The sequence below is a fragment of the Tinamus guttatus genome, unplaced genomic scaffold, assembly GCF_059628265.1.
Source record: "Tinamus guttatus ecotype Peru unplaced genomic scaffold, ASM5962826v1 Tinamus_guttatus_pri_ptg000058l, whole genome shotgun sequence".
In the NCBI taxonomy this organism is placed as follows: domain Eukaryota; kingdom Metazoa; phylum Chordata; class Aves; order Tinamiformes; family Tinamidae; genus Tinamus; species Tinamus guttatus.
Genome location: NW_028288592.1, coordinates 2,729,385 through 2,746,935, shown reverse-complemented (window position 1 = coordinate 2,746,935; position 17,551 = coordinate 2,729,385). Strand labels below are relative to the sequence as shown.

At 37.0% G+C, this 17,551-nt stretch overlaps 1 protein-coding gene across 1 annotated transcript in view; it reads right to left on the bottom strand.

Annotated features, from left to right (window-relative positions):
• MYCBP2 (MYC binding protein 2) overlaps window positions 1-17,551 on the bottom strand; it is a 180,299-nt gene that overhangs the window by 102,197 nt on the left and 60,551 nt on the right. The window contains exons 19-23 of the mRNA XM_088540301.1: window positions 11,753-11,872; window positions 10,234-10,315; window positions 4,188-4,305; window positions 979-1,183; window positions 451-604 (exon numbers count right to left, since the gene is read on the bottom strand). Of these exons, the coding sequence (XP_088396427.1) occupies window positions 451-604; window positions 979-1,183; window positions 4,188-4,305; window positions 10,234-10,315; window positions 11,753-11,872 (679 nt within the window). The remainder of the gene's footprint in view (window positions 1-450; window positions 605-978; window positions 1,184-4,187; window positions 4,306-10,233; window positions 10,316-11,752; window positions 11,873-17,551) is intronic.

Genomic DNA, 17,551 nt, shown 5'->3' with positions numbered 1-17,551 from the left:
GAAATAGGATAATTAACTACAAATATTTTAAGATACCAGCAAGATATGCAAGATTTCAATGAGTTAGCAATGTCTGTGTTTATATATTATTAAGTAGATACACACACATACATACATATATATGAAATAATTTAGCCATGTGAATTTTGCAACTGACTGATAAAGCCATAGAGGTATAGAGAAAATCTTTAAAATATACGTAATCAAGATTTCTGTTTGCCCAGAAGCACTGCCCTATTCAACAGGCATGAATAAAAATGCACAGGGAAACGAAGTTTGATGGGACTTCCTTGAAAGAATCACTTGAAAGATGTGAAAAAATACACACGAAAGACTAAGAGTTGTTTTACTAGAGAAGTGAATATAATCAAATTATGAGCAGATCAGATCCTCCAAATTATTCTAAGTTACTTCTACACTATGACTTAAATAGCTATAATCCACACTTGCCTCCAAATAACATCATAGACAGGATCCAGACACACACCAGATCCTTGAAGGTCTTCCTGTTCAGAATCATTGAAAGTTTTGCAACTGCCATCAACTTTGTTTATCAGAAGGCATTTAAAAGGAGGAGGTTCTGATATTGAAGCTGGTACCAAACCTAGATTGGGGAACAAAAAGAGCAGAAAATATGGAGACTCCACTCACTCTACAGCAACTTCTATGCATGCAGTAAAGTGCATAGGTGGCAGGGTAGAACATACATACTGCTACAGAAGAAGTTAAGCCATAGTAAAATAAGAATAAAACTTCAAAGTGTGAGTAAAGCTAAGACTTTTACATTCTAATTTTTAATAAAATTAATTTTCTAAAGCAGCTAACACCACAACGTTTAACTGGAGAGTGAAAGTTAGAAGTATTAGAATTCACTTCATTCACTAATTTTGAGTTGCTCCTCTATTGCTTGCATGACAATTTATATTTTTCACCAATAATTCTGTAAATAAATCAAAAATATTCTAGAGGAGTTCTTGCCTATTATATGCCTGCTTGCAAATATCTCTGACGTAGCAAGCACATGAGAATTAATGAGAGCTTCATCAATTCGAAGGAAAGTCTGGTCTCCGCTCGCTCCAATCCACGTGGCTTTGCGTCCGTACTTAGAGCCAATGTTAGGCATAGGTGCTGGTTTTGCATTCCAGTAGGGCATATCCAAAATTGGTCTACCAAGCTGGCCTTTCTATAGACAGAATGCAAGAATTAGTAAATACCAATAGCAGTAAGTCTAATGGGGAAACAGTATCAGCAACTTGCTTGTCACTTTCAGATAAACAAGTTACTTCCATAGATACATTCAACATACAAAACAATTAATGTGAAAGAAATACTTTACCAAAAATTACTTTCATAAAGCAGTGACTACTTTAAGCAAAGCATTACATATTTAAATGCAAGTAAATTCAGACTGTTTAAATTCCCTAAGTTCCTCATTCATATGCACAGTAAGTTATACAGAACAAATACCACCTAACAATACCTAGAGATTGATTAACATATAAATTTGTGCTAAAAAAACTATCGAGTGCCTAAGCAAACATCCCTGTATAAGGTCTTTAACATCCTGACGTGGAAACTAGGGCTTTATCTTGAACCTACAAGTAGTTACTGAGAGGTGGGCTGTAGTGCCTCAGGTGCCTCATTGGAAGCATCTAGTGAGAACTAAAGCAATAAACCTGCTCAAGCTCCATCGACCTCACTCAGACAGAAGGAAACTCATTGCAAATTAACAAAGTCAAGGTAACTTTAATCTAAAATGTGAAGGCATGTACATCTAATACCTTCTGTCCAGCATATTACACACCTCTCTTTATATGAGGGACTTATTCATAAGTGTCATTCTATGGATGAGACTGAAACAGGAACACACAATCTGAGCTGTGGATCAAGTCCATAAAGCTAAGGATTAAGAACACAAAAATGGGTGGAGGGAGGAAACTCTGAATATTCCACTCTACAAATGCATCTTTGTTTTGCTAAAGCACGGATTAAAAAATGTATTTATATATTTTTATATATATATATATATATATATATATATATATACATATATATATATATATATATAAAGTTTTTCCTTGTAGGAACAAAAATCGCAAGTTTCCTAAAACTGAGTAGTTTTCTTCTCCAAACAAACAAACCTTCTTTAACAAAAATCAGGATGGCTTAAAGAAATATTCTGAATTGATAGTTTTTCAAAATAAAATTATTTATTTCTACAGTTCTAAATTTGTTAAGTCAGAAGAATAAGCACACACAATATTATAAACTGCTTTTCAAAAACACTCTAACATTTCTCAACATACCAAACTCTTGTTTTTTAGCCCAAGAGATCTTTATTCAAAAGCTCTTTCAAAACTACTTACTTTTCTTGGATCAAATTTGTGTTCCACATGCTCTATTTAACACAATATTAAGCAGAAGCAACATTTTTGTTTGGGGGAAACAAACACAAAGGAAGAGACTGACGAGATGACCTAATAAACATAAGAAGGAGCAATGCAGTCCATCTTTATAAAAATTCTTTTGAATTGATTTTGAATGAAGAGAATTCTCCATTTATGCAATGTCAGGAATTTGTAAACGCCAAAACAAAAAATCAAGTTACAATACAGCTTAGGAAGGGATACACATTACTACTACTTAATAACATAGCTTTTATTTCCTGCTGATTTGAACACAGCATTAACTAGCAAATTCCATTTCAGTAAATTATGTCTACATACATGCACTGAAATCATCACAGATGCTTCCATGCAGATGAACACGACCAACTCATATTTTATAACTATACGTACTGTTCTCTACACCTTCATTAAAACAAAAATTATATTAATAAATAGCTACATGCCTTTACATGAATTTTGCAATGTATTTTCTGAAAATCACAATATTGAAAAAATTATCTATTTCTATTTTCCTTTCATTTCAATGCTGATTTTGTTTCTTTTGTGCTTTTATGATATACAAATTTACTTCCAAATGAAGACTTCTGACAAATATGACAGAAACTGTGTTCCAGAAAGGAAAATTTCCATCTGTATTTAAGCAAATCAGCTTTTCTGATTTTACAAGGCCCTCAACCAAGTTTCTGTCACGTGACATTAAAATCAGGTGGTATAAACACGGCCTCAACATTTTTTTAGAAAAACTCATTTAACAGATAGGCTTTTAAGTTCTATTTTTCAAAGTAAATTTGGCTTTCCAAAGGCTGTTTCACTGAAAGTCAATAGAGCTTAAGCTTGTGTGCTGAAATCACCTTTGAAAAAGATATAGACCAAAATTTTGTTACTCTTGCCTTGAAAAACAGCAAAATATTACCTAATGTAAGAGTCTTCCTGTGGCAAATTTAATTAAAAACAGGGTTAGCTTATTCTAAAAATTTCATTTTTTTTTTGTTTGTTTGCTTTTTTTAAAAAAATGATTTCAAAAGATTCTCTTCCTTTATGTTTGGCAGTAGATTGTTTTTAAAGCATTTGCAAATAGCACAATACCTGTACCCTAGCTTTTGTCAAAAGGATAATAATAAGAAACTACTAGCAACAAACCTGGGAGAAACTGCAAGTGAGGGGGCATTTGCCAGGAGGAGGAGGCATAAAACTTCCAAGTCAGAAGCAGGGGGAGTTAAATGATGTCTAAGTGCTTAATTAATGAATACACGAATGGATTCCACATGGACATAGAAGAATATGTGCCACATGAGCATGAAAGAAGAGTACCAGAATTATGCTGTATCGCACCCAATAATGACTCCTCTTAGCCCTAAGCATAACGTTTAGGGCTATTTCTATGAAAATCAGGACGCTGTTATTGTTTCCAAATGTTGCAAACACAGGTAATAGAATATGAAATAGATATTCAGTTGTGATTGCAACAATACTTGCAAAAATGGCAGTTTGAAAACACGCCTCCACTTAATAAAACATCCCAATTTTAAATGCCAGTTGTTAATTACAACATAAAACATCAAGAATTTTTGACGTCATGCTTTCCTAGACATGACAGCAGTAGAGGCCACAATTTTAAATGTAACAGGGACACAGACAAAAAAGACATGCAGAAGTCATGAGTTGTTCTATGTGTAGAAGTATAAGTAAACAGTTTTGAAAGGTCTTTGAACAATTCAGTATACATGTACAGTACATTAACTACTACCTTATTCCCATAAGTAAATATTATTTCCTTACTGAGAAACTTCCAAATGTGAAAACCTGGCCATCCATTAAGAGTATAGCTGTATGGTTGCTTCCAGCAGTAACTTGTGTGCTAGGACCTGGTAATGCTTGCACCAAAGTGGGACATCCCCTATATCAAAATAAATTAATTTTGTATCAATGCATGCTTATGCAACATTTAACACAAATATTAGTATTAACAAGACTTCACTGACTGTGAAATATATTCACATACTGCACAGAACCTGAGTCAAGAAACATCTTACATATTAAGTGAAAAGTCTAACAAGAGTGAACTGAAAGAGGGGAAAAAAATTTGGATACCAGTTTGTAAGACTGCTCTGGATACTGAACTCCAGTGTTACAGAGATCCAGATTAAATGCCCTTTTCAATTACACTCAGAAATTAGCAGAGAATAAAAGAGGTTATTTTAATCTATTATTGTAGAATTACACTAATGGTACTGGAGATTACACTAATAGAATACACTGCAAAAACGCAGTATTAAAACATATTTCAGTGTGAATGATAGTTAAGAACAAAAATCTTTAAATTTAAACAATCAAGGCCTATGTGGTTGGTATGTAGTGCAGTTACCAGAAGCAGAAGCATTATGAAACTCCTCACTTATCTGTCTAGGGAGCTATAAGACGAAGAGAAGGTCTATTCACGGCCAGCAGCTTTTTAATGACATTGAAAAACTGCATCAAATTCAGACTCTCCATCCTTGACATGTTGTTTTCCAGAGAGCTCTGGAAAAGTCTAATCTTCGTGTCTCCCAACTATGAACTGGCACAGAGAAATCTATACCCAACTTAGTAGAAACGTAAGGAGAAAAATCAGCAGTTTGAACAAGCAAAGAAAGAAAACATTGTTTGAGAAAAGAAACGCCAGAGGAGACAAAAAGGATGAAGTATGAGATACTAAAACTAAATTTTAAATCCAAAACCCAATAAAGTGAACAGGCGCCTCCCAGAAGTGCAAAAACCTTTGAACCACAGAATGAACACCTACATAACCTCCAAAATTATTTTGGACTTAGAAAAAAATGAGAATTCGACAAAAATATGTTCCTGAGAGACTTTATGTTTGATAACTCTGACCACAGAAAAAAGCAGCTACTTAAACTCACATTTAAATATGGGCTTTCAAAAGTAGGTTAATCTAAAATAAGAATAGGCTGTCTTATGCTGAACATCAGCACACTATTTATGAATTGTTCAGTAGCTGATGGGCAAAAAATGGGTTACTTGCACATTCTGGTTTTGGCTAAATTGCAAGTAAAAAAGTAGAGAAAGCGGGAGAAAGAAGAGGCATTCAGTAGATAAAAGAAACAGGACAGGAGGGCAGAAGGGAATACAGAGGTACATGGAAATGCAGAAAGAAGAACGATGGAGATGGAGAGAATGCATAAATGTGGTAGGAGATGAACAGCATGACATGCATAAATTTAAAGACCCTTTGTTGGTCTATAATCCCATGGGTTTAGGTACCAGTAAGATTTCACACACACACACACACACACACACACACACACACACACACACACACACCCCAAATGAAGTTGAGCAGCAATAACAATGAAACATTTTTTTTAAAAAAAAGAAACAATAAACAATACTGGGACATCGTTAACTCCCTTTAAGGCAACCTAGAAAAGGCTCTGAAGTAGAAATGAAATGCAGCTAAGAACTACTCTAAAACTATTCCTTTTACAAAGAAAAAACACATGAAGGTTTTTTTCCACACTTTTCATTAAAACTCTTTTCCTTCAAAATTGTGACAGCTGTAGGTATGAAATTATTCATCTTAGACTTGTTAGCAAACACACAACAAATGATTTTTTTTTTCTGTTTGATGCATGAAAACTGAATTATTATCACAATAGATATTTATCATAAAGGTAATGAATTTATGAAGACTCTGCTACCAGAGCTTGTGTGTCTGAAGCATCATGGTGTTTCCTGGGGCTAAACATGCCTTGCACAACCCTTTATACCCTCAGGCAAAATGACATACAATGACAGACCAAAAAAAAAAAAAAAAAAGAACAATTTCATAGAGACAGAGTTATTTCTTCCTTGAAGTGCATGTTTCTGTGAATCTCACTGCAGATGGCTAGTAAGCAGCATTCAGTCTTCGACTCTCACAAATATCATGTTTACTCTGACAAGTATAGGGCCAGTCACTGATATTAAAAAAAAAAAAGACCCCCAAAATTTGTTTCTATCCTGCTGACTGACTCTACCAAGAAGGTTATCTGAGGAGCACCAAAGATGTTCTGCTAGCTGTAGCTGAGCAGAAGTGGACAACCAAATAATGAGAAAGATGCCATATGCTATCTTCATAAATAGCTTTATTAATATGATATCCTGCCTTTTTATAGAGGCTAACTAAAGTATACTAGAAAATTAACAGGAAAAAGACCAAGATATGTGATCACATCAACAAAATAAATAAAAACTACAAAGAAATTGTTTTCACTCCATAAGAGAAGGAATGTAGGGGGAAAATGAGTGGGTCTGACTGATTTGTAAGGAATTTTAAACCTGTGACATTGTTGAATATTTATCCATCTGAAAGTCAACATAGAAAACCTCTACAGAAGGTCCAAACACGTTTAGGCTGCAGGCACTGAGGCTCTCTTTGGCCCTGAAGAGCAAACTTTTCGGCCAGATGGATGCAGTTGTTCCTTGCAACCCTAGCGCACAATCCCTGCTGGAGAGACCCCTGTCCATGGTGCTTATCCAGACAGGCAGGCAGAGCAAGATGAAGTGCAGGGCAGCTGACCCTGGTGCTGCAAAAACAGCCTGCAAAAAACAGAGGCTGTTATGGTAAAAACTGTTCTAACGGGTTTTCAGGTGTACCTGGGAAATTGGTGAAAAGGTCTAAACAAGATCTGCTTCCTACTACTGAAAAATACCAGAGAATGACTCTAGAAATGTGATGCTATGCAGCAGAGATTCTGGATGTGTTGTTTTTCCTAGAGATATTAGTAGGATAGAACCTCTCTGCTTTATCCTTAAAATGTAACTGCCTGCCCATGGAAGGTCCGCTCAGTATTTCTTCCACATTGCTATCCACCTGTGGGAAGTAAAGACACAAGAGGGTTGTCTTACGTCAGTGGTTCCTCTTCTGGAGTTTGATCGCCAGATCACATCCTTGCTAATACAGTGCTGAAACAGTCTGTGCTAAGAAATGCGGACACATATTGAAAAAGCGAAAAAAACGGAGTCGTAGTTTCTTGAGAGAAGTATCCAGAAGAGATGTTCCTTTGCTAAGTAAAAATTCACTATTTTTCACCAAGTCTAGATACTGCAAAGCATTTCCTGATCCCACTGAGTCTCTATCAACCTATACAGTGTCTAGTTTGAGGGGAATATATGCATCCCTGTGACAAAGGGTGACAAATCCCTAGTCTTGTGCATAGATCACTAACGGATCTATGTACATCAGCTCAACGGCTCCGAGATCCGACATACTGAAACAGAAAAGAACCTCCTCTCAGGAACAAGATCACTTATCCTTAAAGCGCTTATCTGAGAACAGTTAAAGTCCTTGCTGGAGGAAAAGCAGCACCATCCATTGTGTCTCCACATCATTATAGTTTTGTTAATGGCTTACTCAGAATCAAGTCATCTTGTTCATAAGTCCTGTTGAAGACAGTCTTCAAGGGCATGTAACACACCTCCCGCCTAGGGAAGCCAGAGGAAGAATTTGAAGGGTTTACCATACTCTAAGGCATAGGTCCAGAATTCCTTTTATTAAGAAGAAAGACACTTCTGGACAGCTGTACGGGATTCAAAATATTAAAGTGTTTTCAAGATTTGTTTAACTGTAGTCTCGCTGTTAAATCGCTACACTTCCAGACAGAAGTCTCTGAAAGGACCACTCATCAACTACTGACCAGGAACTTGCATTATGTCTTCACCCAGCAATGAAGATGGTCCCTCGGATGCAAATGACAGTTGCTTATTTTCTCCTATCCCTTCTTTCCTTCAGGGGCTGCTATATGTAAAGATTAGCCAGATTGCCTAAATGACATTCCTTTTTTTTTTTTTTTTTTTTTTTTTTGCTTTTCTCCTGGAAACATAGTAGAGCATCAGTTCCTGAATCCAGAAGACAATAGTCTTCTCAGGGTCAATACAGGCAATGTGTCACACTGCATGACTGACATACCACTGACCTGGCTGGAGGTGGCCATCTGAGCACCACTGCGTCCCAACTCAGGTGGAACTCTGCATAAGGATTCCCTGTTTCCTTCTCTGAGTCCCTTACTGTGAGGACAGAGGAGAGATCTCTACTTAAAGCTGGAAAAAGAAGTACATCAATGAGGAAATTACCATTTGAATGATGGCGCTAAACAGCAATATAGTATTATAGCCACTTCTCATGCATAGGACACACTCCAAACTCTTTCAAGTTTTGTCCTTCCAGACACTCTCTGGGATCTGCTGCAGTACAGTGAGCCAGTCCAAGCCCCTTGTAACTCCTCACATGCACGGCCTGGCCAAGCACTATCATTTGAGACAGGATGTTTCATGTTATCCTATGTTAAATAGGATATCCTATTTAAAATCATCATCCTATCCTCATTTTAAACCATATCTGGTCTCCGTCCAGTTTCTGCCTTAAGAAACAACAGATTTGGGGTTTACTGCCTGAAATATTGACAAAAAGAGCAGACAGTCCTGCTGTCTTCAGAAACTACTGCTGCCTGCACCTATTTAGTGGTGAAGACAGCAATTAATCTTATTCTAGCAGCTACTGTCTGCTAAAACAGTCATAGCTTGGACCAATTCTCCATGAATTTCCAGGAATGAAAAAAGAATAGGTAGATCTTTGCCATTGTTCAATGGCAGAAACATAGACTGCAATCACCAGTGCAATACAAAATGAGCAGGGGTCACAGTTTGGAGACTACCACTAAGCACAGCAGTCACTGCCAAGTAATACTTCCAGTAAAGTGTCTTCCTTCTTTCCCTTTCCCTCTTGGTTTAGTGAATCCAATGGAAGTTTTAAGACGATGAAGATTTCTCCAGAAACTTGACAAAAGAAATGACTTTAAAGTTTCCAAAAAGATAAGGAGGATAGATGCTCAAGTAATCTTCATCTCACTACTACAAGAAAAAGGACAGAACTGAAGAGAGGTTACAGATGCTCCATTCCTTATACACCTTTTACACAGGAATATTAGGCATTATGGGACACACACAAAGACCCAGTGACTCCTGCTATTCAAAAGCCCATCCCCCATGCACATGGTATATGTGCTTGCCCAAAGAATAACATTATTACCTTTCCTTTTATGGCTGGACACTGATACTTTAGTGACCAGAAGTGATACTAGGGGTGAGATTAAGCTTCACATTAAAGACACCTAAATTCAGCTGTAGTCAATAGAGATCTAGCCAACAGATTTAACAAAGCTACTTACTGAGAGACTAGATGTATGCATCTAGTTAGCCAAATAGCTCTCCAGACCCTACTGATTTCTCTGACTGCTCTTCCAGCAACCACAAAGAAAGCAAACATCTCTTGCATGCTGACGCTTAAATGAGATGTCTATAAAACACAGCTGAGTCCCAAACTAAGAGCAACTTAATTTGGAGAGGGGAGGAGGTTAATCATGAAACAAATAAAAAAGTAGATCTAAGTAGAATCTATGTATAGCATTATAATATTAAAATTGTGATATTTTGTAAAAATAATGTAATCTCAATCAGATTTCAATGCTATGCACTCTCATGTGGCACAGAGGTGAAAAGACAGAAGAACTTTCAAGTCAATTATCAAAGTTATGGTAATAACTATATACAGAAGCTTTTATATACTAAGCTGACTGTCTATATAGTGCAAAGTTAGGGTTACTGTTAAAAGTGTATCTAACCAGAGGAATACAGGGGGTATGCCTAGGTAAAGATTTTATCAGCTTCTAATTTGGATGTTACTTAACTTTCTCACTTCCTAGTTACAGACGAACAGAGAATTTTAGTCACTCTTCATATAGTCATTCATCAATGTACAGTTATGTCCCTTGATTACTTCTCAGCTTACCTGGAATTAACATCACCATGTCCAAGCTGCCCATGCTGCCCATATCCAAATGTGTAAACATCACCATTCTCCATCAAAACCACTGAAAGCAAACAAGTAACAAAAATCAGCTCTTTTTCAGACATACAAAAAGCTTTCACATGTCAATGTTTTGACTTGTGTCATACGTGATTAAAATATTTAAGAAGCTGAGTATGGCTAAAGAGGAGAGAAATTCTTACTGAACAATGATAAAAACATCATGAAATGCCATATTTACTTTCAACCATTAATGTCCAGATTCACTAGTGGTGAATACTTTAAAGCATATGGATAACACATAAGCCAGAAAAGAATCATTGTCAGAATTATTTAGCTAAAATAGCTTTTCAATGTTACATTTCATACATATGAAAGTAGACAAGATTTAAAAATATGATAGGTACACAAAATGTTCCTGCAATATAGCCAAAAAATCTTCTTGCAATAAGTTTTTCTTATATTTTATATATTTCTTATATTTTATATATTTATATTTCATGTAGATGCTTTTTTGCCATACATACTCTCAGTTATTTCTACATGTCTATCTTCTCCACAGCTATTTCCTTATATACAGGAATTCAGTATGTGTGGGGCTGAGGCAAGGTTATTGCTAAGGAAAAATCCAGGTACCAAGTCCTTAGATGGATACATGTTCACTACATGAATATATTTACAAACACTCAGAGGAAGAGAGTGTGCTATTGTTTGTCACAACTCGTATGTGTAACTGCCCATTTTTACGTGGTTATGTATTCTGCTTTTATCCATCACGATATTAAGAACAGCTAGAAAAGAAGCAAACGACAGACTACATTTGCTTTCAAGAGCCCTCCATACAGACTCAGCCCCCAAAACAGCTGCTGAAATGATTACACTAGTCTCTGTCTGGTGGCCAGACCTCTCTGTCTGTGGTAAGTGGTAATCACACGTGTACCACGTGTGATTTACAGTTTACACCCAAGTTAATGGGGAAGTTGTACAGGATCACTCTCATCATTCAAAGAGGCCATTGGCAGGGAAGTGGCATAAACTAACACTAACATTAAACAATGCTTTTTGTCATTGCTCTTTAAAGACAAAAGTGTGAATTCTGGTTTAGAAATCTGAAGTAAGAGACGTGTTCATGTGCTACTGCACCAGTGCTGGTTCGCCTTTCGGAGAAGCTACTGGAACCCTTTACTAAAAGATTCACACCATCTTCCTCAACTCCCATGGGGGGTAAAACTGTGGCTTGCAGATATTACCACATGGCTCAAAAACAGCTGAATTCCATACTAATTACTGCATAATAATCCCATGTTAATTCTACTTACAATATTTCTTGCCCCTTTTCACTGCTCAAGAACAGAAATGCAAGCCACATAGTGATAAAGAAACTTGGTCAACTTAACATTCCCAACAAGCACCCTTGCTGAACACTAAAAGCAGTGGAACTACATATGAGAGGAAAAAAAAAATCTAACGTAAAATTAAAATTTTCTTTTTTTTTTCTTACCTGAATGGTGAAATCCACAACTGACTTGTACAGCTCGCAGTTCACAGTCAAAGCGGACAGCCCCCGGTGGATAGGTTGTGATTTTGCTCGCATCTTTCTCACCTCTTTCCCCACTTCCATCTATAAACACATTTTATAATTATATCCCTAGTCTTCTAAAAATGTTATGTTAGAACAAGAATAGTAAATAAATCCCCCCCACCACTTCATAAGGTAGGAGCAGAACTCACAGAATAGTGAGAGAGACAGCTCAAAATGTGCCAAAAAGTAGACTTGAAAGAGGACAGAAAAATCTACTTCTAAGCAATCTACTGCATCAAAGTTACACATTAGAATATATAGTATCCTCTAAAGTAGGAACTTCTGAAGAGCCGACAAAAAAGATCAGCAAAACAGAAAACTGAAGTAACTGCAGAACTTTGCTCTATCACAATCACTTTAATTTTTCAATCAAAATAACATTGTGAAGTACACAGAAAGCACAGTAATTAAACAGAATAAGCCAGTCTGTATTTTTTAACATCAACTTATTAAGGATTTACTTGACTTCAAGGTTGGCCATGCAGTCCTTATTTTACTCAATTCAAATTATTTATGCAGTTAATCTCAGAGAATGCCAACATGCTACTACCATGTCCATTTTGTTTTCATTGAAGATGTATTTTTAGACATTGTTTCTGTGACTTCTTTTGGTAAGTTTGGTGTGCATTATTGCTTCCTAATGTCAATCTGCTTTCACATCAGCTTTAAGCATTAAAGTGAGATGTTATTTATAAATTTCTCGAAAGCCACTATCCTCCCCAAAAATCAGATTGCCATTTTAAGGCCCTCTAACAGTTAAACAATAATTAAAGAGAGATTGTAGAATCTCCATCCTTGGAGATATCCAAAAGCCATTGGGACATGACCTTGGGCTACATGCTGTAAGTGACCCTGTTTGTGCAGGAGAGTTGGACTCGATGATCTCCACAGGTGCCTTCCTGCCTCAACCCTTCTGTGATTCTGTGAAACTGTATTGCCATGGGGACACACAGATTTTGTAATAGTGGCAAGAAACTAAAGGGCAGAGAAACAAGCAGCATATCTAGCATCATTAAACTATTTAATCTTGTCTAGAAAGTTGTCAATGAAAGCTCTAAAGGAAGTTTATTGTCAGGGTGAAGAATTTCAGGTATGACTTCAGTATGCATACTCCCACTACCAAGGGAGGCCAGCAAACATGTGTAGCTACTGCCTGTTACAAAACCTGTTTAAACCAGAGAGGTTTCTGTGCTAGCGTAGAGAACCAAGAGAAAACTTCTGTAGTGAAAATGACTGCCCTCAAGAGATTCCACATCTATGCTGTGGTAATGCTGACTGATATTATTTTTTGGCAAAACTGACAGATGTAACTAACTACTACTGCAAACAGTATGTTGGCAGTTTAGATCTACATTTACCACTTTTAAATATAATGTTTTCCTAAATAATTACTAATAGAAGTCTTTGAGTCTTCATTATTCGCTGCATGCAGCATAGAACTGAGAGACGTGCAAATCTTTCAGATCCTAAAAGAGAACCCTGTTTTTATAGACATTGCTCAATTTTTTTTTTTATTGCATGTGAACTGCCAATACAGGAAGGTCACTTCAAAACTTTTATTATGGGCTTAACAAAAAACACAATATCTCACACCATGCAAATGCACGTGATGGGGCTGCAGGTGCTTCCAGTGACGAAACCAGCTAGGTACACGGCAACTAATATGCAGTCATACTAAAAAATACGGGCAAAAATTGTATTCTGGTCACCTAACTGCAATATCAAGTGATCTGCAGACACCTGCACACACACACGTGCATTTTTCCTACTTCAGCCTAAGGGAAGACATACCGCCCTTAAATGCTTTAAAAACCTCTAATAGTTGCAAACCGCTGTTTTCACAAATAGCAAGTGTATAACCTTTAATCTTTGAAAAAGTGTTTTAAAAAGATTCTAGACATATTCTTATTTTTTCCAAAGTTTTAAGTGAAAGCAGGTCATCACGTATGCATAAGAACACAATACTGTTGTGTGAGATGCAGTGAAAGAACATCCACACGAGACAAATTTTATATTTCCTTAGCCAGGAACAAATTGTTTTTTAAGAAAAAGTTTTACAGAATTAGCCTTTTAAAGTTGCAAAGCTGACTTATCAAAGCATTTAAGAAGACAGAATTCAAAGGCAGAAACTACCTTGAAGTTTGCTTAAACCTTGCTTTGCTACCTTGCTTTGCTTAAACACAAAATTTTCAGATTTAAAACGAAATTTCTCTCAACCTTCATTGAATGGCAAATATTTTAAGAAGTTTGAATTGACTTGATCTCCAGAACTTGATAACAGTCTGAAATAATTTATGTGCACTAAGTGCAAAATCCCCAGCTAATTGCTGTTTAGGGCAAAAATAAAGTCTTTTATTTAGCGCAAAATGTTTTAGTCAAAACACTACTACTCATCCTTTCACTTGAACTTTGGGCTGCACCAGCTACCTCTGTGCTCCATTGCATGGCCAAAACATGACATTTTTCCAGCAGTACTGCCTGGGAGAAGCAAGCCATGCATTTTCTTACTCTTAGAGATAAGGCTTCAAGTAAGTGTTGGTCAATCATTGCCCTTTCTGCACCTTGAAAAAGTGAAAATTTGTTTAACGTGAGTGTGGTATCAATGCAGAAAGCTTATTTGCACGCGTGCCTTGAGGAACAGCGGTAACTGTGGAAATAGATGTGCGTGCTTTCCTTCAAATGCTTCTGTGCATTTTGTTTCATCAGTGGCAAAACCACTAATAGTCCTCATGTGAAAGCAGAAGACGAAATATTACTGAGGTAGCTGTTGTTCTAGATGAACGAATGGTATCTTGTAAGTAAAGCAAGCGAGTTAGCGCTTTTAATGTTATCCAGCTGGATTTCCACAGAGCAAAAACTTTGAATCTTTCATATCCTTTTGAGAGGAGTAGAACACTGGGGGAAATGTTCAAAAGCCCCTTCTGCTGTCCATGTTGCATGGAACTGAGCACAGGGGCAGTTCCCGTGAGCAACGTCACACAAAGGGTATTTCAGAGTCCTGGAAATCCTCGTAGTTGGAGAAAGAAACTGAGTAAACTAGTAGAACTATTATTTAGTTAAAAACAACAATAATAAAAAAAGTAAAGAAAAAGCTTATTCAGTCAGGTTTGCAAATAAAGAGATGGGGTGCTGAGGAAACAAACACACAGAGAATTTTTAAAAAAGAAAGAAAGCGTGCATTCTTACAGGTCCATGACACAAAACTTAAACCTAGGGGCAAAAATCTATATTTCTGCACCCCAGCTGTAGTATGTATAGTATTTCATTTCTCCTCAATTAGTTTGGAGGACAGGAAAAGTGCTTCTAAGGATGCCTATCTGTGAGTTTTCTGGAGAACTATGTCTTAACAGCATTACTAATGCCCATTTGTTTAGTTTAGTAGAAACTATCCCTATAACAGGGTTAGCACTGGTGACATACAACCCTCACAGGCGGGCTATTAATATTTACAGTCTTAACAGACTTAAATTAAAGATTGCTTAACAGCAATCTTTCTTGAACAAATCAGCCTATGAGTGCAGCTTCATGGCTTCAGTCAAAATAGAGATCGATGCCTAGGGACTTCTGAACAGAGCACAGAAACCAGGGAGCTCATTTTCTGCCTTGTCTTCTGCCTTTTGCCTTGTTTTACCAAATCTTCCGTTTTAATTAGCAGGTGGACAAGAAGGCACACAGTGTTCTCTACAGATATCAAAAGAACCCTACAAATGACTGGTAGAACTGCCCATGTAACTTAAATATCTTCTGGAGTAAGTCATTTTAGTAGTTCCCCGCACCCTTGGTGGAAAAGGAAACCACAATGATTTCTAAAACTCTAGAAAAGGAGCCAAAGGTCCTATCAATACTACGATCTTAAATATCTCTTCATTAGTGTCCATTAGAGGTAATCTCTTTGGTAGCATCATCTTTCTTGGATACTGCTGATCTTGCTGAGCTGCCACAGATAACAGAGATAGCTTTCTTGGGGCAGTATTAGTTTTCCTAATCTCCTCAAAATTCTGGGCAACTCCATTTAACAAATTTTAAAACCTCCAAAAAGAATTACTGAGTGACAGGTAAGAGAGGAGCAAACATGAAAGATGACATACAATCCTGAAAAGAGAGCCGGAACTTAAAATGGCAAAAAAAAAAAAAAAAAACTAAAAGATTGTAGCGTTATTAATTTGGGATTAATACTTGAGACTAGACACAGAAGCATCTGCCAATTTTATCGCCATGTCAGGTCCTGCTTATTAAAGTGCCTTGACATTGATGGTGGTGTGTAAACCTAATTAAGTAAAAAAATGGCTTGATTTTGTAGAGAAATGCTGTGCTGAGAATCTGCACTGTGCTGGGAATCTGCACCACCTGCGCCTTGCTGATAATGTACTGGGGAGTGTTAGTGAGTTGTCCTTGGCCGGCTGGGAATGGGGAGCTATGTGGGAAAGAGTAGTTAGCCGTCTCTGGTAAACAACTTTGCAGAGCTGGGAAAGAGCCTATGCGGCCGGGACATAGCACCTCCCTAGCAACCAATCGTAGCTAACCTGGATATCCCTCGGATGCTTGTAGGTATAAATATATGTGCACTTCCGCTAATAAACGGAACAAGATCTAAACTCATATTGGGATCGTGTCTTGTAATCCGGCTCGGCTCCCGTAAAGGCCTGTGCAGTTGTCCTGCGCCTGGTTCCAACATGATTTAACACAAAACACCAGCATTTATCTTTTCCATTTAATTGCAGCAACTGCACAAATAAAAGGGTGACAATTCCTATAAATGCTTAACTGATCCGAGTTTGCTTTGTTTTTAGGTTGATTTCTATAGCTAAAAAGAGAGGCATATGCAAAATTTATATACCTTTATCATCTTTTTATATATCTTTTTGGTCAAATCCCCAGTGATCTTTTAGGGATTAGAGATGAGGACTAAGAAGCCACTACCTTATGTCAGAATAAGGCTGAAGCACAAGCTACTTTTTCTTCTCAGTTTCAAAGCACTCAGTGCATCCCAAGAAAGGGATATCAACTCCTTTCTACCTGCATTTATAATAGATATGCAAAGACCAGAAAAATAGTGTTTAATGCATTCCTTATAACAATGATCTTGGATAACGCAGACTCTATGGACCCTAAGTAAAGGGTCTAAGATGAGTGGATGACAGGCGAGCTTCCCAGAAAACAAGTGTTCATAATAAAAGACTTTTCAACAGAGCACTTCAACAGAATTTCATGTACAAGAGGTAGATTTGATAATTTTATACCATCAAAAAAAGTTTAAGTTAAGCCATAACTGTCAGTGCCAAGGAAGTTCATGTTCAAGTTTATGCACGCCATTATCAAATAAAGTTGTGCAGAACTACAGGCCTGGAGAGTTTCCAGCTTCAGCACTGGTCTCATCAGTACTACCAGCATAATAAATTTTCCCATCCAGAAAACCTTGAAGGTCTGGTTGCTGTAGTTTTTGCAAGGCTGCTTTAACAGAAGGATCAGAAATCAGAGTGCTGGCTTTGAAAGCATTACATTCAAAAGTGAGACAAAAAGCATTCCAGTGCCAATGTCATGGTGTCAACATTACAGCTTCAGAGCACTGAGGATTAGTGTTACTATCTTCTGTGTAGAGTAAAACAGGCTTGCAAGACAACCCTTCTGAAGATGAGGTATATTCCTTATCCTTTCCATGGGAGCTCCCCCTTCCCATTATGTGACTACAGCCCCCTTCGCCAATCTCCCTTTTTCACT